General features: G+C 40.5%; 1 protein-coding gene across 1 annotated transcript in view; it reads left to right on the forward strand.

Annotated features, from left to right (window-relative positions):
* The window catches only part of AK5 (adenylate kinase 5), a 171204-nt gene that overhangs the window by 35362 nt on the left and 110219 nt on the right, over positions 1-25623 (forward strand). The window contains exon 6 of the mRNA XM_006129565.4: positions 2438-2629. Coding sequence (XP_006129627.2) covers positions 2438-2629 — 192 coding nt within the window. The remainder of the gene's footprint in view (positions 1-2437; positions 2630-25623) is intronic.

Genomic DNA, 25623 nt, shown 5'->3' on the forward strand with positions numbered 1-25623 from the left:
ACTACAGTAACTAACTATGATTGATTATACTAATAAACATGTTGCTTTAGATATGTGGATCATTCCCTTTTAATAATTTTAATAAGTAAAATGTATGGAAAAAATACTTAATGATATTCCTTTAATGTTAACAAAGCATTATCTTATTTAGATAGTACAGACAAAGTCATCTTAAATAATAGGTAACTTAATGGTAAATAATTCCTGTACCTTTCACTCTTGACCATTAACTATTAGGTTATCATATATTTCATACATAATACAGAGACGTTAAAATTTTAGCAATGATTTTTTTTGGCCAAGTATGTAGAGACATCAGAAATAAATGTGTGTGGAAATGTACACAACCCCTTTGTAATCTGTAGTCAGATGGAGGTCTGCACCATATAACTTAATTTATTTTTGTCCAGCTTCCTTAATAGTCAGAAACACACACACACTCTGAAAGGCAATGACAAACTAAAGAGAAGAAGATTTCCTGGTAAGATTTAAGGAGAAGTAACTGCTTGAATCTAGACAGGCATTGATAGTACAGTTTATCAGTACAGATGCTGACAGGGGAGGGGAAGTGGCAAAGGGGAAAATTGCCCAGGGGCCTGGCTGCACCATCAGCACAGCAGGGCTAAGGCAGTCTTTCTGCTTGCCCTCGCTCAGTGTCACTCCCAGAAGCAGCTGGCATTGTCCCTGGGGACCCCAACGGAGGGGGGGGGGGGGGGACAGAGGGTGTCTGCGCACTGCCTCTGTCCCAAGTGCACACTCCCAATGGGAGCTGTGAGGCCAGTGCCTGCAGGCAGCAGCTCATGGCACTCCTGCTTCCTAACCCCCTAGAAGCCACTGCTAAAGGGGTGAGCCAGTCACTTTTGGGATCCACCCAGAAGTAAATACTGATCCCCACATCCCAATCCCTTACCCCAGCCCAGAGTCAAAACCCCAAACTTCCTTCCTGAAACCAACCTCTGGCCTAGCCCAGAGCCCACAAACGCTCACAGACCCCATACCCTCTCCCACACCCCTTCTTGGAGCCCACACCCTGTACTCCCTCCCACACCCAAACACCCTCCCAAAGCCTGCACCCTCTCCCTTGCCCACATCCAGACTTCCCCCCCAAAGGCTACACCCCAACCCTCTGGACTAGCCTGGTAAAAGTGAGTTAGAGTGGGGGAGAGCAAGCAATGGAGTGAGGGGTGGATCCTCAGAGAAGGGCAGGACAGAATATGGCCTTGGGGAAGCAGTGGCAAGGACAGGGCAATGGTCTTTGGGTTTGCATGATTAGACAGCTGTCAAGCCTACTGGGTGGACATGTGAAAGCCCTGTTCGTTTTGGCCACTCGCAGAGCACTAGCCAGTTCAGGCACAGCACTGGTCTAATGTCAAGCCGACCGTATCCCTGCAGGCGTGGCTTGTGCATGCCTGGGGGGGGCTCATTGTCTGTTCTGCCCTTGGGACTGGAATTGCTATTAGTGGCCTTGGCTGCTGAGCATGAGGCTTTGGACTCAGAGTCCCATGAGAATCAGTAGACTGAGGAAAATGGGTTTTCAAAAGCACCTAAGTGACTTAGAAGCCTAAATCCCATCAACTTTCAGTAGGATTCAGGATCTAAGCCATTTATGTGCTTTTGACATTTTTCCCTATTGTATTTATCATATGAATTAAAGCAGCGATCAGTGGACTCTGAAGACTCCCATTTCATGAGAAATTTTAGCAGCTTTTCTATGAATGGCTATTGTGGCTCTGCCATGAGCATACATTTCTTGCTGGTATCAGCAGTAACTACAAGTCTATGAAGAGCTTTGAAAATCATAATAATTTAAATTGAATAGTGAGATTGCTAGAGTTTGAGGAATGATTGGGTTGATATGGCCTCATTTCCAGCTGCAGCTAAATCATCTGGCTGTAGAATTCTATACTCTGTAAACTTTAGTGCATATGGACTTAGGAAAAGATTTAGAGAAAACCAATTACAATAGTCAAGTCAGGGTTAGGAAACATCTAAAGATGGAACTATGCCAAGGTACAAACGAAAGAAAGAAGAGAAAAATAGAACATTCTGAATCAAGAATAATTGGATGATATTATCATCAATTAACTATAAGAAAAATGAGCCATGTTAAAATAAAAGACTGACCTTAAGTTGCAGAGGAAGTTTATAGTGGATCTGGAAATAGAAATCATGTCTCTCTTCTGGTTCTGCACGCTAGTAAACTCTATAGTGGCTATTGCATTTTAAGTGACATCTTATTGAGTAGATTACTTCCTTTTAGAATTTACACAGGGGTTTCCTGTGGATTAATTACTCAGTTTGTCAATGTCAGAATGCTACTCAGAACTAATATATACAAATATAGCATATTAAAGACTTACAAGAAAGGTAACTATTATTGACAGCAGTGCTGTATGAGTAATTAAATCACTGTTTTTTTGGATAATTCTCTCTGTAGATCTGCACTCCAGATTTGGTGGTGTTTTTGGCTTGTTCCAATCAACGGCTGAAGGAAAGGTTATTGAAACGTGCTGAACAGCAAGGGAGACCTGATGATAACCTCAAAGCCACTCAACGACGGCTAATGAATTTCAAGCAGAATGCAGTTCCACTTGTCAACTATTTCCAGGAAAAGGGGCTAATCATCACAGTAAGTTGGGATTTATGCACCCGATAAATGAATGTAGGGCTGCAGTTGAACTCAGGAGCTTATACCTGGTATTCTGCATTATCTTTGCTTTATAATAATGAGTCTGAGTCAAATTCTGCTCTGATTATTCTGTCTGTGCATCCACACTTCAGTACTGAAAGCAAAGTTTGGCTTGGGCCTTTATAGCTATGGAATGCAGATGTACTGTATTATCTCATGAACTTTGCATTATTTGTATTCACAACTCCTTTTTAAAAGACAAATATTTTTCACTTCCTATAGTAAAGAGGTCATATGGAAGTTAAAGAGTAATTTGTTTATAGAGCATATCAAAGAATGTTTGTTGTGTATTCAAGGATTGGATCAGCTCTGTGGTTGTATTTTCAGTGTTAGTCATCTGTTCCATTTCTGGATTTTGGGTAGGAGAAAGTGATGAATTAGATTTCAGATAATCTGTTGGTAATACCATTAAGAAATGTATACTTCAGGGACATGCCTGCACTTTGAGTAATCTTTGTAATTGTTAACTGACTGTATGAGCATGCTAAAAATTACAATGGAGCCATGGCAGGAGAGGCTTAGCCACACTAAGTAGGTACTATCGGAGTCATACATAAAGCAACTAGACCTCCCTTTACAGGGATGCTATTTTTAGCACAGTGACTCAGAGCTAGTATGGGTATATCTCTGGCTACAAATTCACACCTATCTTAAAGTGTAGACACACCCTTAATTTAATGAAGACTGCATAGCAGTGTAGACTCAGACCAAAATTATATAGCTGCTATGACACATAGTTTCTTTAAAGAGCATCAAAACATATGGAATTAAATTCAGCGCAGTGCAAGCAGCTAGGGTATGTCTACAGTACAGAGCGTTTTTTTTTTTTTTTTAAACTGCCATTTTTCTGAAAAAACTTCAGTTATGTCCATACTGTAATCACATTCTTTTGAAAGAAAATTGGAAGAACAGGCTTTTTCTAACATTGGTAATCCTCATTCTATGAGGAAGAAGCCTTTTTCCAAAGAGTTCTTTCGGAAAAAGAGCTGTGTGGACGGAGAAGGGAGAGGAAAGAAGAGGAAAGAGGAAAAAGCACAGGTGCTCTGGTGGCCACTCCATCCATAGTAATCACAGCTTAAATACGAGGTAGCATCCACTCAGTGTGGACACTATCTTATGAAAAAGCAAATCGCTTTTTTGATGTGCTTTTGCAGTGTGGATGCTCTCATTTCAAAAGAAGTTTTTCTGGAAGCTCTCTTCTGGAAAAGCTTCTTCTGACAGGAGCCTGCAGTCTAGACATAGCCCTAGTGAATACTAAAATGCCCTTTCAACCTTTCTCTCAGGGCATAAATTATTCTTAGGGCCTTGAATTTCATCTAAGGAAACAAAAACAGTGAAACTTTAATTATTGTTTCAAGGTTACAGTGTCATGTACTGCAAGCACCTTTGGGATTCTTTGTCTTGAAAATATCAGAGTAATGTTACATTCCCTGGATTGCAGGGCCAGATGCCCAGCTGGCGTAAACCAGCATAGATCATCTAAACCACGAGTGGCCAATCCAAGGCTTGCGAGCCACATGAGTCTCTTATTCCCCCCCACGGCTCGAAAGCTGCCCCAGTGTCCTCAAAAATGGCCCTCTCTTCCCAGCTCCCTGTGCTAACCTGGGCAGGGAAACTGTCTAGTGCGGCCATGAAAGCTGCAGAAATGATGGCAGTTGGTGGGAGCCAAAAAGCCTCAAATTGCATTTAAATGCGGTTTCTTAAAGGGGCAGAGCCTTTTTTGGGGGGGCTCGACAACTTTGTCCTGACTCCTTGGCTCTTTGCCCAAAATGGGTTGGCCACCCCTGCTCTAAACTCAATGAACAACATGAATTTACACCAATAGAGGATCACTCCATTAAAGTATATGCTATTCAGACAAGACACATCCTGTTTATAAGGTGGTATATAAATGATAATTTTTAAAACTTTGGAAGGCAGGGTCTGGCATAAATTGGTCCTTTTTGAAAATCAGTGTGAAAAGTGATCGCTGCAATATGCTGGAAAAGAGAATCCATCTTTTCATACATACATGCAAGGTTTAATCAGTACAAGCAGGGTTATGAAGTATTGCAAACGTATTTCAATGATTAATCAAACCTTATAACCTGCATCATCACAAATAAGATTATGACAGCTTTAATAAGGGGATGATTAATTTAATATATTTTTGCTTGCTGAAATGTCAGTAGCTCTAACGGAGTACTGAATAACAATGCAGATCTTGAGCATGAACACAGATGAACGTTAAGAGGAATATCTTTATTATAAAAGGATACTTTAAAAATAACTTTTAAAAGGGCAGAACAAGCAGAGAGACTGAGATCAAGGGAATACAATCTGGAAATTAAGATGACGAGAATAAACACAGAATATTTAAAAAAGCAATCTGGTTTTAGAATCTTTAGCTGAGAATTCATAATATATTTGAAAAAACATTGCATAAAATATGGTCAAGTGAATCTCTCCAACTCGTTTATCTCCTGGTAATTTACCATTTCTTACAAGTACTGTCCTATTGCAACCTGGGTCCCAGGCAGCTCTTTAAATCTCTCCCTGCTGGCTTTTGCCGCAGCTTAGCCAGTTCTTGTCGGAGCTGCACCCCAGGGCGCACCCGCTCACTTTTACCTCAAAGTGTATTTGACCTCTTTCTTAGTCCAATTGTAAATAGTAATTCACTGCTCTAGGTATAAAATCCAGATAATGCAATTAGCCTAATAATTGTTCTGTTTCTTTCTCTCTTAGGATTTAATTATGCAAATACTAATTGTTTTACCAAATGCTAGCTAGTTTAGGGTGAAATTCTGGTCTTGCTGAAGTGAATATCAAGTCTCCCATTGATTTCAGTGAGGTCAGGATTTCACCCTGAGTGTTTCCTACTATGAGTGGTCAAATTACTAACAATGAATTATGTGCTCTGCCTGTTGGTAAGAGCTTGGAAGGTTGACCCTTAAGAGAAAAACTGGCATTATATAGTGTATAATAATGCAATCTCTTTTGAAAAGTTCTGTAAATCATACAAATATTTTTCCCAATCTTTTCAAATATGACTAAGCCAGATTCATAAATATGAATAATCAGATTCACAAATGTCAAACATGTCCTTAAATTGCAAGGTAGATATGGTAGGGAGAGGGTTTTTTTCAAGGTTCAAATATTTTGGTCAAGGTGTAGTCACAATTCAGACTCCAGAGAATATAAAAAGACAATAATAACAATAATGATAAGAAAATAAAAAGTTAAAAATATCTCCAATATATCCTTTTGGATTAAAAGTAAAAGATGTATTGGAGACAGATTTTTTTTATTTGGAATGCGTTCAAGACAATCTTTTTATTTCAGAAGGTAGAGAAAGTTACTAGGGGAGAGATTCTAGATTTGATTTTTGACAGATAGGGAGGAACTGGCTGAGAATTTGGAAGTGGAAGGTAGCTTGGATGAAAATGATCATGAAATGGGTAGTGTTCATGAATGTAAGGAGGGAAAACTGTGCAATAAAGACAATGTATTTCAGCAAACTAGCAAACTCAAAGAGTTCGTAGGTAAGATCTGATAGGAAGCAAGTCTAAGGGGAAAACAGTTCAAGAGAGTTGACAGTTTTTCTAAAATACATTATTAGGGACACAAGAGCAAACAATCCCACTGCATAAGAAAGATAGGAACTACAGTCCTGATAGGTATGGTCCCATGGGAATCAAGACTGAGGGGAAAAACAACTGAGGAGAATTGGCAGTTTTTCAAAGTGACATTGTTAAGGGCCCAACAGCAAGCTATTTCGCTGCGTTGGAAAGATAGAAAATATGGCAAAAGACCACCTTGGCTTAACCACGAGATCTTGCATGAAATAAAAATAAAAAAGGAGTCATATAAAAAATGGAAAGTAGGACAAATTTACAAAGAATGAATATAGGCAAACAACACAGGAATGCAGGGGCAAGATTAGAAAGGCAAAGGCACAAAATGAGCTCAAATTAGCTCCGGGAATAAAGGGAAACAAGAAGACTTTTTATAAATACATTAGAAGTAAGAGGAAGACCAAGGACAGGGTAGGCCCCCTGGTCAGTGAGGAGGGAGAAACAGTAACAGGAAACTTAGAAATGGAAGAGATGCTTAATGACTTCTTCATTTCGGTCTTCACCGAGAAGTCTGAAGGAATGCCTAACATAGTGAATGCTAGTGGGAAGGGGGTAGGTTTAGAATATAAAATAAAAAAAGAACAAGTTAGAAATCACTTTAAAAAGTTAGATGCCTGCAAGTCACCAGGGCCTGATTAAATGCATCCTAGAATACTCAAGGAGCTGATAGAGGAGGTATCTGAGCCTCTAGCTATCATCTTTGGAAAATCATGGGAGACAGGAGAGATTCCAGAAGACTGGAAAAGGGAAATATATTGCCCATTCATAAAAAGTGAAATAAGACCAACCCAGGAAACTGCAGACCAGTTAGTTTAATGTCTGTGCCAGGGAAGATAATGGAGCCAGTAATTAAGGAAATCATCTGTAAACACTTGGAAGGTGGCAAGGTGATAGGGAACAGCCAGCATGGATTTGTAAAGAATAAATCATGTCAAACCAATCTGATAGCTTTCTTTGATAGGATAGCGAGTCTTGTGGATAAGGGAGAAGTGGTGGATGTGGTATACCTAGACTTTAGTAAGGCGTCTCACATGATATTCTTATCACATGATATTCTCACATAATATTCTTATCAATAAACTAGGCAAATACAACTTAGATGGGGCTACTATAAGGTGGGTGCATAACTGGCTGGATAACTGTACTCAGAGAGTAGTTGTTAATGGTTCACAATCCTGCTGGAAAGGTATAACAAGTGGGGTTCCGCAGGGGTCTGTTTTGGGACCGGCTCTGTTCAATATCTTCATCAACGATTTAGATATTGGCATAGAAAGTACGCTTATTAAGTTTGCAGATGATACCAAGCTATGAGGGGTTGCGACTGCTCTGGAGAATAGGGTCATAATTCAGAATGATCTGGACAAATTGAAGAAATGGTCTGAGGTAAACAGGATGAAGTTTAATAAAGACAAATGTAAAGTGCTCCATTTAGGAAGGGACAATCAGTTTCACACATACAGAATGGGAAGCGACTGTCTAGGAAGGAGTATGGCAGAAAGGGATCTAGGGTTATAGTGGACCACAAGCTGAATATGAGTCAGTAGTGTGATGCTGTTGCAAAAAAAAAAAAACATGATTCTGGGATGTATTAACAGGTGTGTTGTGAGCAAGACTCGAGAAGTCATTCTTCCGCTCTACTCTGCGCTGGTTAGACCTCAGTTGGAATATTGTGTCCAGTTCTGGGCACTGCATTTCAAGAAAGATGTGGAGAAATTGGAGAGGGTCCAGAGAAGAGCAACAGGAATGATTAAAGGTCTAGAGATCATGACCTCTGAGGGAAGGCTGAAAGAATTGGGTTTGTTTAGTTTAGAAAAGAGAAGATTGAGGGAGAACATGATAGCCATTTTCAGGTATCTAAAAGGGTGTCATAAGGAGGAGGGAGAAAACTTGTTTATCTTAGCCTCTGAGGATAGAACAAGAAGCAATGGGCTTAAACTGCAGCAAGGGAGGTTTAGGTTGGACATTAGGGAAAAGTTCCTGACTGTGAGGGTAGTCAAACACTGGAATAAATTGCCCAGGAAGGTTGTGGAATCCCCATCTCTGGAGATATTTAAGAGTAGGTTAGATAAATGTCTATCAGGGATGGTCTAGACAGTATTTGGTCCTGCCATGGGGACAAGGGACTGGACTTGATGACCTCTAGAGGTCCCTTCCAGTCCTAGTATTCTATGATTCTATATGGCAAGAGATTACAGGCAGTCCCTGACTTACGTCGGATCCACACTTACGTCGGATCCGCACTTACGAATGGGGCTTTTCTTGCCCCGGAGCTCACGGGCGGTGGGTCGCCACACGTGTCCTCCAGGGCGAGAAAAGCTTCTCCCGGTCTCCCTGGTCTGCTGGGGGGGTCCAGCAAAGCGCGCTTGAGCTGTCCCGCTGCGGGTGTGCTCCAAGGCTTTGCTCCCCATCTCCCTACAGACCAGGGATGCCAGCTGATGATAGTATTTCTGTTAGAGCAAAGATGAGTATGAGTGGAACTTCTATGGTGAATAGATCTTATGGTGGCCCTCTGCACAGGAGTAAATTTCACCCCTATGTGATCATCTTGACTGAACAACAAGTAGGGCAATAATAATATCTCCTAAACTCCGATGCAGGGTATGTCTTCTCATGCAAAACTGGTGTTAATCAACTGGAGAAACAGGAACATTAAGCTGAAGATACTGTCTGTTCTTGACCTAATTTTTCTCACTTGTTTCATTCCCAGTAATCATCTGAAGATGAATACTTTAGTATAGCATACAGTGGCTCTCTTATGCGGATGTACCATTCTTTCCGTGTATACTGTTATGTCAAATAAACCAAGGGAGTTACAGATAAATAATACATAAGTAGAAAACCTCCAAGTAAAATCTCTGTGCAGGTGAACTGTTCTATATAGTTCTTGCTGTTCAATCACAAATGGTTAACTGACTCATACCATTTACCTGCTAAAATAATTGTTAGGTTGTACCTTGCTGTGTGTTTAATAAATTGCTCTTAACAATAATCTTACAATAATAATGAGAATTCTACCACTACAAACACCACTTAATGTAGTAATAACACCACTTAATGTACTAATACTTTTTTTCTGAGGGTTGCATTCTGTTTTTTTAAATTGTAGCATAATTAGAAAAACAGTAAAACAAAATAAAAAAAGAAAAAGAAATAAATGGATAAGCAGAGACAGCTAACTAGTTCAGCAATCTTTTGCTCTCTGTCTATTATGATAATTTACTGGCAGGCCACAAGGCATTTGCTGATGTTGGCCGTCCTCAGGTTGGCTGTGGGGCTGCAGGGCATGTGCTGGCTGCTGTTTCCCACAGCTCCCATTGGCCGGGAACAGCAAACCACAGTCACTAGGAGCTGTAGGGAGCTGTGCTTGCAAATGGTCAATGTAAGCACAATGTCTGTTGGCCTGTGAGTGGATTACCCTCATGGGCCAGAAGCCAAAGTTTGCCGACCCTTGAACTAGTTACAAGAAAAAGTCTGTTTTGAGATTTGTTTTTCAACTTAACATTATGCAGTGAGAGAGGAAATAGACAATACAACATAGGTTTTCAAGAGTCTCATCAATGAATAGTTTAAATAAGCATAGTTGCATCTTTGGAGCTATACTGATTTACATTATTTGAAAATCTGGCCCATAAATTTCCTCATTGTCCGAGGAGAACCTGTTATTAACAGAGTTCTTCTCTGCTTTATATGTGCATTAATTCCTTACGGCAGCAAACAGAAATTTCAGTTAGAGAACTGTCCTTCCGCTGTGTTATTTTTCTACCAGGTAAACTAAGCAGTGTGTCAATATTTTTACCATCTGTGCAATGATGGAATAGCTAAGCCCTAAGAGATCTGTATGGTGTTTAGGGAAATCACATTTGCTAATCTCTGAATAAATACTGCATTCCAAAACTATTTTTATTAATGGATATCATCACATTTTTTACTTAATTCACTCCACCACACAAAAGCCCTAAGTACTAAAGGCTGACCGAGAGCTGCAGCCTGAACTACCAGCATATATTTAAGGCCTCTTGTTCATGTGTGTGTACCCATGTGTATAGAAACTGCACAGCTGGTAAAAGAATGGTAATCTCTGGCCCAGCTCCCTGTTTTAGGAACTTTAAATCTTGAGTAGTCCAAACCAGAGCGCTGAGAAACAGCCTTTAAATGTTTAAGTGCCCCTTTTGAGGGGACTTTGTTGAAGGGAGACATGCTTATGTTAAAATATTGGGCTTATATTAGAGTATTTGGCTCCTGGACTCAGTGCTGGTGCTAGCCCTTTGTGGGGGAGGTTATACAGAATATCTGGGGAGTGTCCCCACACAGCAAATACTAATAATTAACAGAGGGGCCCCTAGAGTTGCTTAGGGATCTAAGCAATAGTTTGGTCTGCTTATGCCTTGTACCGGCTCGGACTGTTAAAGTGAACCCATTCCTGATGACTGAAGGAGAACTGAGGCAGGTCTCATCCAAGCGACACATGGCCAGAAGGAGGTGGTGCTGGGGAAGCATGCCCTTTTACAGGTCTACAGAAGTTATAGGAAATACACACATGCTGCATCACAATGTAGTTTGGTATTAACCAAAACTGAATGGTGCTAACTCCAGATCATAAACTAGTATCAGAAATAAAATCCCCTCCCCCAAGAAAGCAGACATTCCTCTTCTATATTTAAACCTAACTTTGTAGACTAAGAGATGAGACCCATTCCAGTTGAAAGGTTCCAACTTTCTTCATCCACAAGGCTTATGCTATAGTCTGAGGGCATATTCAGCTATTGATATAGTAGTGGCCAGAGATTTGCCTCTGCTGCCAATAAGGACATCCTTAAAAAAAAAAAAAAATCACACAGGCTACATCTACATTGCGCTTTCTTGCGCAAGAACATATGGAAATGAGGCACGTCTCATTTGCATACTTAATGAACTGCCATTTTTGCACAAGGGGCTTTTGCGCAAGAAGGAGCAGACTATACTGCTCCTTTTTGCGCAAAACTCCCCTCTTGTGCAAGAGCCATTCTGCTTGAAAATAAGCAGCAGAACGGCTCTTGTGCAAGAGCTGGTTTTTGTTAAAGAAGGAGCAGTGTAGACTGCTTCTGCTTGCGCAAAAGCCCCTTGCGCAAAAATGGTGGCTCATTTGCATATGTTCTTGTGCAAGAAAGTGCAATGTAGATGTAGCTTCATTGTATTAAACACAAGAGGACTCTTGAGTAGTGATTTCCACAGCCATCCTAACTTGTGTTTGTAATGCTGACAGGCAGAATCAAACCTGGAACTTCTGGAGCTTAGTGTTTGAACCTCTACTACATGAGCTAAAAGCTGGCTCTCAGCTAAGGCTGTAGAGCAGAGTCATTATTTTCTCTGTAGGTGGTCTTGGTGCCTCTAGATGGGACAGTACATCACACCCAAAAAGCGCGTGGGTTACACGTTTATATGCTTTAGGGGGGAGGAGGTTAGTTCCTCTAGGCATCTTCTGTCACTATTGCTGATATTTTCTAGTGCCCTCAGTCATGTATTTGGAGAGATGTAGTTAATGGTTTATAACATTAAGCAATTGAATGGCAGCGGTGGATTAGAGTCATATGTGACTTTAATTAGATAAAGAATGTTAAGATATTATTGTGTCAAGTATCTGGACTGTGAATCTTCAAACTGACTTCAAAAACAGATCTGTAAACATTCTATTGCCTAAGGGTATGTCTAAGTTACAAAGTTTTGTTGATGAAACTAACATTGACATGTAAAAAAAATGACAACATTAAAATCTCCAGTGGGTGTTCACACGTGATCTCTTTGTTGACAGATTATGTCCGCATTGGAGGCACCATTATCAACAGTGTGAGCAATGCACTGTGGGTATGTATCCCACAGTGCAGTGTTGTGGAAAGGCAGAGCTGATGGCATCTTGTGATTTCCTCAAAGTTCTCCCACAGCCTTCTCAGTGGCGAGGAGCAGCATCATGAGTAGTTCTGTGAGCTCTCCATGCTGAGGAATATCAAAGCAACACAGCAATCTGTCCCTCTGCCCCCTGTAGCAGCCATCTGCCTGCTGCTGTATTCCTAGTGCAGGTCAGAACAGGAGCATTCCAATGATTTGCCCTTTGTTCCCCAAACCGAGCAGCTCATAAAGCTGTCAGAAACTTTGGGGAGCTTTGAAAGGGGAGGGGCACGTGCTTGCAGGGCAGCAGAAATCAAAACGCTGAGCAGAGTGATCCAGGCAGGCATAGTAGGATACTGGGGAAAGGCAGTTCTGTTGACAAAACAAACAATAGAGTCTACACTGGCTCTTTGTCAACAGTAAAGGGAGGGGAAAAGAAAAAGTCTCTCATAGGCATTTTTTCCAACAGAAGTCACATTGCATTTTGGAGACAAATCTTGGTAGTATAGACATCTTCTTAGTTTTATTAGGAAGTCTACAATTATGTGTCTTCAACTAAAATAAAGTGACTCCTTTGTGGTTTTAAAATAAAAAGATTCTGTCAGGAAGTAAAGTCTTATTAATGTGAGAAATTTTAAAGAAAAGTGCCTTTTTGTTACTAGAAATTCAGTGCCTATATTTTTTTAATTAGACATTTTTTTATACTGATTTATTGTCAAGAGCATGGCAAGAATTCATAAATAGTTACTCCTTTAACATTAAGCCAATGATAATACCTCGGTAATCAGTATTATGTAACCCTTCTGCCAGGTAGCACCAGCAGCAGCCAGGGCCAGGTTCAATATCTAGGGGTCCCTTTTCATCCATCTCACACAGAACCTGCTCGAGCCCCCACCCAGTAGCCTGGGAAATTCACACATCCCTGGGCGCCTCTGAGAGGCAGTGCTTCCCCACTCGCTAGCACAGAGTCTGAGCGTAGAAAAGAAACTTTTAATTAAAGAGAGAGAGAGAGGCATGGCATTAACTTGGGAAAATACCACAACCAGAGTTCATAACCAACCTCTGAGTAACCGTCCCAGCTCACGGAGATTGAACAATGTCTTTTGCCTCTCCAGTTCACTAGTCCAACAATGTAAGGGTCCCATTCACTTACCCAAACTTTCTGCGTACCCCACTTCAAATGCCCCACTTACAGCTCTGTCCAGTCAGTGCGGATCCCAACACATCATCCTGATGACTACACTCATTGAGCCTGAGGCCGTGCCACCTTTGTGCTGCTCCTGTGGTCCACTTGCTCTGCCAGCCACCCAACCGGCCGCCTGCCACTGTTCCTACCGGCTGCCTGCCAGTAGTTCCTGCCAATCACCCTGCTGGCTGCCTGCTACTGCTCCTACTGGCCGCCCACCAGTTGCAATGGGTCTGGCTCCAGGCCAAACCAGTGACTTCAGCTCTAAGTCATTTCAACTCTTATCCACCACCTAGGCTGGCCAAAAGATTCCAGCTTCCACTGGAATAACAGAGAGATTCCTTATGGAGTCTGCTTTAGGTCTATCCTTAGAATGGGGGGGGTGGGGTGGGGAAAGGAGACAGGTAGAACCAGTCTTACAGCTCACACCTGGCAGGCATGAAGCAGGCTGGCTCAGGCCCCTTCCACCAACTCATCCACTCAAATCTGGAAGGGGGAGGCTTGTTCATCGGAGACCCTGTACAATGATGATGTCTCTCCTGCAAGCAGTGGTGTCATATTTTAAGTTCCTACATTTAGGGGTAGCATGGTTTGTGACCCCACAACAGCCAAATTAGTTACAGTACACTATATTCCATTCCAACAATTCACCCTCCATCAGCCCTGGCTGAATTGGATTTACATAACTACACCCTGGATTCCTTCCCCATCCTGGCATGAGCTGTATTTACATATCAACAGTTGTTTATTTTGCAGGGCTAAACAACTTGAGTGAGCATACCTACCCCCAGGGCTGCCCTCTCCTTTCAGCTGGCTGCATTGCAAGCAGTAGTTCAGCCCCTGCTTACAATTAAGGTCCTGCTGTCAACAGCTCTAGCTATACTGGTGGTTAGATTGCTATAACTGCATCACACAGGGGTGTAGTTGCTATGCTGTGCTGGCTAGAGGTATAACTGATTTTGAAAAAGAACTAGACAAATAAATGGAAGATAGGCCCACTAATGGCTGTTAGCCAGGATGGTCAGGGATGCAACTTCATGCTCCCACTGCAAGTTTCCAGTAGGCAAAGATAGGGTGGCATCATTCAAATGTCATGTTCTTTACATTTCTCCCGAAACTCTGGTATTGGTTATTGTTGGAAACAGGATCTGGTCTGAGATGGCACAGGAGTTCTTATGACAATTTCTTTCTGATTGAAAAAAATGAGGCAGTATGAGAGACAATAGCAATTGTCCTCCTAATGTAAGAAGTACAGTATTATTTTTGCCAGTTTATACAGTGTATTGAAATGAAGATTTCTGGTTTTAAGTTTAAAATACAAAACTACACTAAAGCCATTTTTCACGGTTCATACTTTAAAAGAAAGAAGCGCTGATATTAGTTATTTGTAAATGTCTTTTTTTTTTACTTTAACCTTTCTGCCAGTTGTATTAATTTGTTATTGAAAAGATAAATGACATATATAAACACAGAAGGACCTGAATAATACAATATACAGCTTATGACTTTCAATGCAGTGTGACAGAGCAGTCTTTAAATTTGAAAATTTACTGTAGGAAAATATGTATTCAGCTATTTAGGAATTTTTAAAAATAATTTTTATTCTAACCAAAAACAAAATATACAAATTGGAAAGCGGTAATATTTTCATATAATAAAGAATATCAGAAAACACTGAAAACCAGAAATTGTAAATATAATTACATTACGTTACTTGATTAATAAGATGGTACTACATCATCTGCTACTCTTTTCTGTGGGATTTGCGAAATAACTCTGGAAAGAAGATCAAGTTGCATAGTGGGATGTCAAGTTATTTCAGATCTCATTGACTTGTATAGACTTTTTTTTGTACACAAATAAACCTTCAGTTCTACAGTGAGCTCATTATAGGATCTGTGTCATGATGGTCAGCACCAAACAAAATAAAAAGATGATAACATGAGAAGGAGTCGAGGAGTTCTGTGGCACCTTATAGACTAACAGATTTATTGGAGCATAAGCTTTTGTGGACAAAGACCCACTCCGTCAGGTGCATGTAGTGGAAATTCCAGAGGCAGGTATAGATATACAGGCATAAGAAAAGAGTACCAATGAGGTCCAATTCTAGCAGCTGATGTAGAGGTGTGAACACCAAGAGATGAGAAACTGCTTTTGTAGTTAGCTAGCTATTCACAGTCTATAAGGTGCCACAGGACTCCTCGTCACTTTTGCAGATTCAGACTAACACGGTTACTCCTCTGATACATGAGAAGGAGAGTGTGTTCTGTTGGTTTTTTTTTAAAGTGAAACAACCACATAGCTATACACTCAGTTTTATGTGTACAGAATGAACTATATGTTATGAGATTTAAGGCTAGATTAAGTAAGAAGTCTCATTAGCTTACATAGGCCTTTGGTATTAATGCTCACTGAAGACCAAACTAGGGTTACACTTACATTGCTTTTATTAAATGCCACTGTTGAATTAAATGGAAAAGGGGCTGAACCTGATCACACACATACATCCATACACTCATATACAAACAAACAAAACAAACCCCATCTTGCTTTTGTTTAAAGTTACCAGTCCGTCACTCACATTAACTCACCAGACCAATGCTCCAGTCTTCACAAGACGAAACCCAGAGATTCATGCAAGACACAATCTTTTATAAGACTTTTCTCCCATTCAAGTCTATACATTTTGCTGTGTCAGTTCTTAATCACCATCTGTTCTGTTTAACATCTGTTTATCTGGGAGATATTCTTTACTCTGACATCAGTATGTTGGTGCTTCCTTCCCAGTGTTATTTCAAGGCTGTCTTGTTTATAATGGGATGCTTGCCCTTAACACTCCAAGGCCATCTATAATGTCCTGCTTCGGTGTGCTTTGTTTTAAACCTCAGTTTATGGTACCTTGATACTTCTGAGTCTTATGGCCTCTTCTCCAAACTCTCACATTCCAAACTCATTCACTCCCCTCCCCTTCCGTGGAACTACGCAATCATTTCACACATCGGAAAAGGATAAAATTGTCCATACAAAAGGTATCAATCTATTTCACTTCAAAGTTTCTATTAGCACAAGCTTTTAATCATTCATCATATTTTCTTTATAACACAATCTATATTCTAATTACTTCAAAGAGCAACAGTGTGATCATGCTGAATCACAAGAATCCTTCTGATCTCTCTCACATTATACTGCAACTTACATTTACATTATACTCTGTTGGGCTGAGGTTTTACACAAGGATCAGGCCTGGTTTATAAAATGCACAGTGCTTCACATGTCAGCTGTGAGTTAGAGAAGCTGTAACAGTGGTTCCCAAATTTTTGGCATCATTTCCCCTTTTTGATTTTTGAGAAACCCTTATGCCCCCCCCTCAAAAAAATAGAAGCAAACCTTGTTGAGGAAAAAAAAAAGTTGCCCTTTTAAGTGTAGAGCATGCATTGCCCTTTTATGGTGTCCATTTTGAAGTCTGCCCGGGACGTTCCATCTTCCCCCTGCCCCAGCCAGCCCGAGCTGAGCAAACTGGGCTCTTTCTTGGGGGAGATTGACGGGGCAGCTGGGTCACCTCGCGCGCCCCTCCCTCCCCCCCGGAATTTCTTCACGCTCCCCCAAGGGGGGCATGCCCTCATTTGGGAACCTATGTAAGTATTCCACTCAAATAGCTGACTTCATTGAAACAGTCTATTTAATAAAACACTAAAAGGAAGGACTGCATCTTCTTTTATAAAAAGATTGGAGAGGACAACATGCTGTGCCATACAATGCTGATTTCACTAAGATATCTTCATTATCTCACATTTTGAAGAACTCACTATTCCCATGCAAAATAAAAAAATGGCATTCAAGTAATCTACAGGATCCACCAAAAGCAGCAGAAGCTGGAAATGGGCTTGTTGTGCATAGATATAGAAGTTTACAGTTATCAGCAAGGGAATTGGCTTATATAGTTGTCTGACCTAATTAGCATCAAACACGCCTAATGGCTGTCAACTGTCATAGAAAAGCTCCCCGTGGAATTTAGTTGTATAAGATTTTCCTCTTTATTGGATGGGAAAAAGTGGATTTCTGCAATGTTTGAATACTTCTCACCCCCTTGCCCTTCTGAATGGCACAGCCTTCCAAATATCACTCACTTGCATACTGATGTGAACTTTAGCTCTCAAGCTGACAAAACCATCCATAACAAGCCATCTCCAAAGTTCCAAGTGCTATCACATAGGATCTCAACTTGAATTATTTGATTTTCATTTTTTTAGTTTCTTTGGCACTATGAGTACATGTTTATGTAACTCAGAAGGTGTTTGAATGCAGTATGTAGTATAGAAAGCAATGTGTGGGTTGTAAAAAATTCCTAGCTTAAGTATTTTTCTAAATTTCCGAAAGGACTAACTGATGATTCAGAGTAATGAGGGACTATGTGAAGAATTCTCCTGGAGAACTGAAACTATATTTTTGTTTCATTTCGCTGTGAGCCTGCAAAAATATTCTCTTCTACTTCACATTAATTTGTTAGTTAAATTTTGTTTCACCCAGCATCTTAGGGTACTTCTACACTGTATGGCTATTTTGGGATACCAGAGATATTGCGAAATAGCTACCCCACATCTACACAATATTTTTTGAAATGATGGGCGTGTTATTTTGGCATCCTGATAACCCTCGTTCCATGAGGGTAAAAGGATGTCTCAAAATCGCACATTATTTTGAAATTTGGTGCTGTGTAGATGCACCAAATTTCAAAATAAACTATTTCGAAACAGATTTGAAATAAGATATGCAATTTGCACAGCACAAATTGTGTATCTTATTTCGAGTTTAGGGTGCTGAATAGACGTTAGAGACTAACAAAAAATGTAGATGGTATCATGGGCTTTCGTGGGCACAATCCGCTTTGGGTCTTTATCATGAGTGTATCAGTTCATATTCTATGAACCAAATTAATAATAACCAAAGGAAACTAGTCTTCAGCAAAAGCAGCAAGGAGTCCTGTGGCATCTTATAGACTAACTGAAGTGTTGGAGCATAAGCTTTCGTGGGCAAAGACCCACTTCGTCAGATGCATGTAGTGGAAATTTCCAGAGGCTGGTATAAATATGCAGGCCAGAATCAAGCTGGAGATGACGAGGTGGATCCAATCAAGGAGGATGAGGTCCACTTCTAGTAGCTGATCTGGAGGTGTGAATTCCAAGAGAGGAGAAGCTGCTTTTGTAGTTAGCGAGCCATTCACAGTCTTTGTTTAATCCTGAGTTGATTGTGTCAAACTTGAAGATGAACTGTAGCTCAGCAGTTTCCCTTTGAAGTCTAGTTCTGAAGTTTTTTTGCTGCAGGATGGCTACCTTTAAATCTGCAATTGCGTGTCCAGGGAGATTGAAGTGTTCCCCTATAGGTTTTTGTATGTTGCCATTCCTAATATCTGATTTGTGTCCATTGATTCTTTTCCGTAGGGACTGTCCAGTTTGGCCAATGTATATAGCAGTGGGGCATTGTTGGCACATGATGGCATATATTACGTTAGTAGATGTGCAGGAGAATGAACCAGTGCCAGTATGGCTGATCTGGTTAGGTCCTGTGTTGGTGTTGTTGGTGTATATATGTGGGCAGAGTTGGCACTGAGGTTTGTTGCATGCATTGGTTCCTGAGTTAGAGTTATTATGGTGCGGTGTGTAGTTGCTGGTGAGAATATGTTTCGGGTTGGTGGGTCGTCTGTGGGCAAGGACTGGCCTGCCTCCCAAGGCCTGTGAAAGCGAGGGATCATTGTCCAGGATGGGTTGTAGATCACTAATGATGCGTTGGATAGGTTTTAGCTTAGGACTGTAGGTGATGGCCAGTGGTGTTCTGTTGGTTTCTTTGCATCTGACAAACTGGGTCTTTGCTCACGAAAGCTTATGCTCCAACACTTCAGTTAGTCTATAAGGTGCCACAGGACTCCTTGCCGCTTTTGCAGATTCAGACTAACACGGCTACCCCTCTGATACTAGTCTTCAGCAGTGCTCTTTGTACTTCCATTTTTCAGTCATCCCAAGATTATTTCCCCTTTAAGATTCACACAGCCCCTGGCTCTCTCATTCCTGCTGTGTTTAAGTGACTGCTGTTTAGTTTTCTGCTCTCCCTCAAAATCTGTGCTTGCCCTCCATCTGCTGCAGCAACCAGTGTAGCTTCCATGAATGCTCTTGTCATTGACCCTGATCATTCAGAGCAAGTTAAAGTGGGGGTGGTCTTGGTTGGATATTAGGAAAATCTATTTCACTAGGAGGGTGGTGAAGCACTGGAATGGGTTACGTAGGGAGGTTGTAGACTCTCCATTCCTAGAGGTTCTTAAGTGACCACTAGATAAAACCCTTGCTGGGATGATTTAGTTACTGAGGTCCTGCTTTGGGCAGGCAGCTGGATTAATGACCTCCTGAGGTCTCCTCCAGCCCTGTGATTCAATGCTTCTAACTTTTGACTCCATGGTAATTGAAAATTTGTTTGATTACAGTATTTCCAACTGATGATTAATATAGCTGAAACCTCAGGTGAACCACAGCTGTCTTTAAGTGCTCTGCAAAGCCCTCAGTTGGCATGCTTCCAAGCCTTATTAATCTAGGAAACAACTGCAGTTAATGCTGATCGCAGTATTTGGCACTTCTCCATTTTATGCCTTTTATGATACTGAACATTTGTCAGTGTTAAATTAATAATAACCAAAGGGAACTAGTCTTCAGCAGTGCTCCTTGTACTTCCATTTTCCAGTCATCCCAAGATTTTTCCCCCCTTAAGATTCACACAGCCCCTGGCTTTCTCATTCCTGCTGTGTTTTAGTGAATACAGCTTAGTTTTCTGCTCTCTCTCAAGATCTGTACTTGCCCTCAATCTGCAGCAGCAACCACTGTAGCTTTCATGAATGCTCTTGTCATTGACCCTGATCATTCAGAGCAAAGCACGGGTTGCAGTTCTGTGCACACCAGTCGTCTCTTCATTTGTGCAGTTCTTGTTCTCTTGTAGCAGTTGGACTTTTCTAGGTAAGTTCAGGAATCAGGTGGAAACTGAAGTCAACTTGTTTTTGAGATTTTTTTAAAATTATTATTGAAAACTAAGTTAACAGAGTTAGTTTAACATAATATAAGCTAATCAAATCCATACATTCAGCAATTAAGACTTTATGGTGCAAATCATGTGAACTTTTCTTCATTTGGGGTGATAAATGTAAAATTACAGATAAGTATCAAGTAATTCTGAAATGATATTGTATAGGGGTATTTGGAAGCAGCTGCTATAGTTAAAATGGCATAACAATTTCTATTAAAAGCTCATATTCTTAGAGACACTCATCACTAAAGCTGAGCAGAATCACATTGCACATATTGTTTAAGATTCCATAAATCAGAATTTTTCCATTCTAAAACAGAATTAAAATAAAAATTCAAAATTTCCAGTGAAACAAAGTTCTGGAGAAAAAAACATTTTAGATCAAAACACTTCATTCTATTGTCAACTTTTTTAAACTTGATTTTTTTGGGGTAAAAATATAGTTTCAAAATGAAAATTCAAAATATTCTCTTCCAGAAATATCAGAAGCATTATTGAAATGTTTCATTTGATTTTAAAACAAAATTGAATCACAATTGATATTTTTTAAACATTTGGGCATTTTTCTTCAAAAAAACATTCTGACATAACATTTCTAATGTGCTTTATTTACTTTCCAAATATTCATTTTTAAAATTAAATGTCATGTTTGCTGTCTGGACAGAGACAAAACTTTAAGGAAAATGTCTTAAGGCAGGAGCGGGGAACCTTTTTTAGGTTGGGAGCCACTGACGTACAGAAAAATCAGATGTAGGCCAGGAGCTGCGGGGAGGTGACAGGGGCAGGAGGCTAGAGTGCCAGCATGGGCCAGATGCAGGCAACCCAGGATCCACATCTGGTCCCCAAGCCTTAGGTTCCCCACCCATGTCTTAAGCTATTTATGAGAACATCAAAAGGGAGAGGGAACTTTTCTGGTTAAAAAAAAAATCTAATTCTCTCTTTTTCAAGACATAGCTATAATAAAAATGGTATTGATCCTTGAAACTAACAATTTCCTTATTTTGAATAAAACAAAGATACAACTGGTTGGAAATTGCACTTTCATGTACATAGTTGGTTTGTTATTAACTGCTGAGGATATGTGTTTGCTTAGCTCGGATTATATTAAACTGACTCTGTTAAATTAAGCCCTTTTGGATTGTCTCCTGACTGTAGCTTTATAGGAAATAAAAAACTCTCAAAACCAACTTGACTTCATTTTAAATATAGCTCTACAGATGTGCATTGAAACATATTACCTGTGTGTGTAAGTGTTGCCGGCAAGAGTGAGTCTCAGGTCTGACACTAGGTTCTCAAAGTACAAATGACACTACACAAGTATCTGTCAAACACAAGTAGTTTATTTCCTGACACGTATCAGCTGTGCCCCTTAATTAAAAGAACAACATGATAGGAAAAGCGGCATTTCTTACATATCTTCGGCTAGCTGGAAAGCCCATTTCGGCTGTTGATGAAGTGGGAGACTGTCTCAGCTTCCGAGGTGCTTGTACCCAAAGCCCATAGGTGAGGTCCAAATTGTTGTGCTCTGGTGCAACTTTATATACTGTGTCTCTACCTTGTTTGTGGCAGTTTGGAAATATCTGGGGGTTACTCATTGCTTGTTACAGAATGGCGCCGCTGTACTACTTGTCCTTTGACTTTGTTTACATGATCAGTACATTTAGGTAAACAAGATTGTTATGTTCCTGCTCTTATCTACAATTCATTCTTGCTACAATGGCGTATGTTCCTAGAGGCTTGCTTCTGGCTCATCAGTACTAGGGAAAAAGGGGCGGGATGGGAAAGGGGGAAGAATGCAGGCCTCCCCACCCCTATACTTCACACGTACAGAGTTCTTCCACAATTGACCTGTACAGTAAGCAAGTTGAATGCACATGTCCTAAGCATCCATGTGTGGATCTCACTTCCTTTCTACATGGAAGTCATGTCAGCCACTTCCTAAAGCTCTCCATAGGGTTGGGACCTAGGGTGGGAAGGTCCACACTATATCTCACATACCCACATCTGAAGGACTGTCTATGTTTACATGAAATTTCCCTGATGAGTGTAGATAGGACATAACCTTGTTACAGTGTAGGTCTTGCAAGTACCAAGTATCCATGTTTAGACACAGCGTGCCAGAACCAGTTGAACAAACCTTTTCCCCTCTTCAGTCTATAACTGAAGAGTATAGACCAGTTTTAAGAGCACTAGAAACAAATGCTGAATTATATTGTCTTAGAAGTTTGATAATGACTTTCAGAAGCTACTGAAAGCTACCTCATAGCATCTCAATGTAGAGGGAAATTATGCTGTTTCCACCTCTGCAATAACAATGACTGTGCAGTGATTTAACCCAATCACAATAACACTCCTTTTGTAAGCACTTAGCTAGGAGTACTAAGACAGCTGCAGACTTCCTACTCCACCCCCATCTTCTGATTGAAAAGGCAATGTGCTTTTTATTAAATTTCTCTGCTCTCAGAGGGTAACTGGCACTAAGAAAACCTTTCTACTTTAACCTGATTTAATTTGGTATATAATGGTCAAATATACAATAATAGTATTAATGAACATAGAAACCTTTAGTGGGTCTCTTGCTTTGTGGATTGATTGTAATGAAATAGCCAACATTAAAAATGTATACTTAAAGAAAGGTTGTAAAACCTATTTAATGGAGACTAGGGAAAGTAAACAATGACAGTGGTTCAGGAAGTTCTAAAGGAGAGTAAACATAGGAAGGCATGTTTCTTCAGCATAATCACTCCTGCTCTGTGAGACAAAGTTTGGCTTTTTAGTATTGTGGCAAAACTTCTAATTTCACACACTGGGTCCTGCACTTCTGGGTAGCAGTAGGTTGAGTATAATCTCTCCCCATTTGGGGGAAATGGCAACTCCCTATCTAATTGCTCACCTCAGCAGCTCACTATAGCTCTCAGTCTTCTCCTTTAATTCAGGTATCTAAAAGGGTGTCATAAGGAGGAGGGAGAAAACTTGTTCATCTTGGCTTCTGAGGATAGAACGAGAAGCAATGGGCTTAAACTGCAGCAAGGGAGGTTTAGGTTGGACATTAGGAAAAAGTTCCTAACTGTCAGGGTAGTCAAACACTGGAATAAATTGCCCAGGGAGGTTGTGGAATCCCCATCTCTGGAGATATTTAAGAGTAGGTTAGAGAAATGTCTATCAGGGATGGTCTAGACAGTATTTGGTCCTGCCATGGGGGCAGGGGACTGGACTCGATGACCTCTCAAGGTCCCTTCCAGTCCTAGTATTCTGTGATTCAGGGGTAAGTCATAGTGTGATTTAGCTACTCTCATCATTGGCATAGCAGGAAGAAAAGGGAATGGAAAAATCTTGTAGTCTGTGGTGGCCTCTCCAGACATGGAAGCAACAGACTAGATTTCTTATCTCAGTGTCTCCCCCTCTAGAAGCGGTTTTCCTCCTTTAGACTTTTGGAGCTTAAGGAGCTATTTCCCAGGCATGGTTCTTGCCTTTGTACATGCAGGGTTCCTTCCTGGTATCTGACAATCACTACAGTTTCTATTCTCCAGCACCACATTCTCCTCCCTCCATTCCTGGCACATGCCATGACACTGACTAAAGGGGTAGCTTCTAATCAGTTTCAGCTGGTCCTTGAGTGGCTCCAGATGTCCTAGTCAAACCTAATTGTCTCAGTTGGTTCTAGCAGATTCTAGATTGCTTCCATGTGTCATATCTAGCCTAACTGCTTCAACTGATTTTTAGGAGGTGCTTAATTGACCCCAGGTGTCTTAGTTTACCCAGAGTAACTGCTGTTTGACTGCCAAGGCAACAGGGATTTGTTCAGCCTAATATATCTGTCTTCTATTATTTCTGATAGCCATGTGTCTTCTTGCCATCTCTGGCTTCTCCCCATTACAGTATATAAAAAAATTAAAATGCTCACAACAGCAATTAGTATAGTTATGTGATATTATACTGTTTTTCATAGATTCTTATTTTCTGAATTGTAGACTAATAGTAGAAAATGAAGAAATTGAAACATACTAATTGCCTGAATTTAGAGTTTCCACTATTCTGTTTCTGGGGTTACATCTAAGTCGAGTAAAGATAAGCAACTACAGCTACTACGGCAATTGTGTAGCTGAAGTTGAAGTACCTGAACTCATCTTTTGGCGCTGTCTGCCGTGAAATGAGGGTTACCATGAGTTGGAGTAAGAAGCCCTCCAGCTCAACAATATTTCAAAAATAAAGACATGTAGTATTTCATCAGTCATTCTGAAATAACACTACTGTGTAGATGAGCCCTGAGAAACCATGAAAACTCAGTGACTGAGATCCCCTTCTTATTCTACTGAATCCATTGACAACAGTTGATTAGAAGCGTGATTCTACTCTGAAACATAGCTCTTGGTTTAAGCTGAGCTACAGCGCACCTTGCTACACACACCTATCGCATTGACATAGAGCAGGGCTACTTAACTAGCCTGTTTGTTTATGGCCCGGGGTGTGGTATGGGTTTATGAGGGCTCAATACGCGGCTTGTGGGTGGGAGCCAAAACAAAAAAATAATCAATATAACGGTCTTCTGTTGATAAGCGTTTTAGTAGTTAAATTCCTGGACTGTCATTGTTCATTATAAGTGCTGTCATATGGGTGGAAATCAGGTAAATATTGCATTTTATTATATGCAGAACTGATTTAAATGGGGCCTATGTGTTGTGTAGTCTTGCCTTAATCTTTGTATTCCTGCCTGTCAGTGTGAAAGAAGCTATTTTCATATATTTGCATGTATATGCAACCATACTTAAGTTGCGGCCCTCAGCATGTGCTGTGAGTATCATTGTGGTCCCTGGGGCTTCTAAAGTTGAATAGCTCTGGCATAAGATAATTGTTAGTCTATTGAGTATTGTAGAAAATTGAGAATCTTAACTACTAAACTACACACATTCTGATATATCTATTTTGTCATTATAGGCCAGATTGTGTTTAGGAGTGGATGTACAGTTGGTAGGCTTGTCAGAAGGAATTGCACACACAATCCAGTGGGATTCTGGATCCCATGCAGCTGAAAAATGGACAGTGTGAAGCTCCTTGTGCCATCCCTTGTCTTCCTACATTGCTACAGGAACAGTCTGTAATTTACCCTATTTTCAGATTAGAAATTGACTCAGTGAAAAACCATAATCTGAATGCCCTAACACTTTGGGTAGTTTGGAACAGAGTTTAAGTATGCCCATCTCTTTAACTTG

The sequence above is a fragment of the Pelodiscus sinensis genome, chromosome 9 (assembly GCF_049634645.1).
Source record: "Pelodiscus sinensis isolate JC-2024 chromosome 9, ASM4963464v1, whole genome shotgun sequence".
Taxonomy (NCBI): domain Eukaryota; kingdom Metazoa; phylum Chordata; order Testudines; family Trionychidae; genus Pelodiscus; species Pelodiscus sinensis.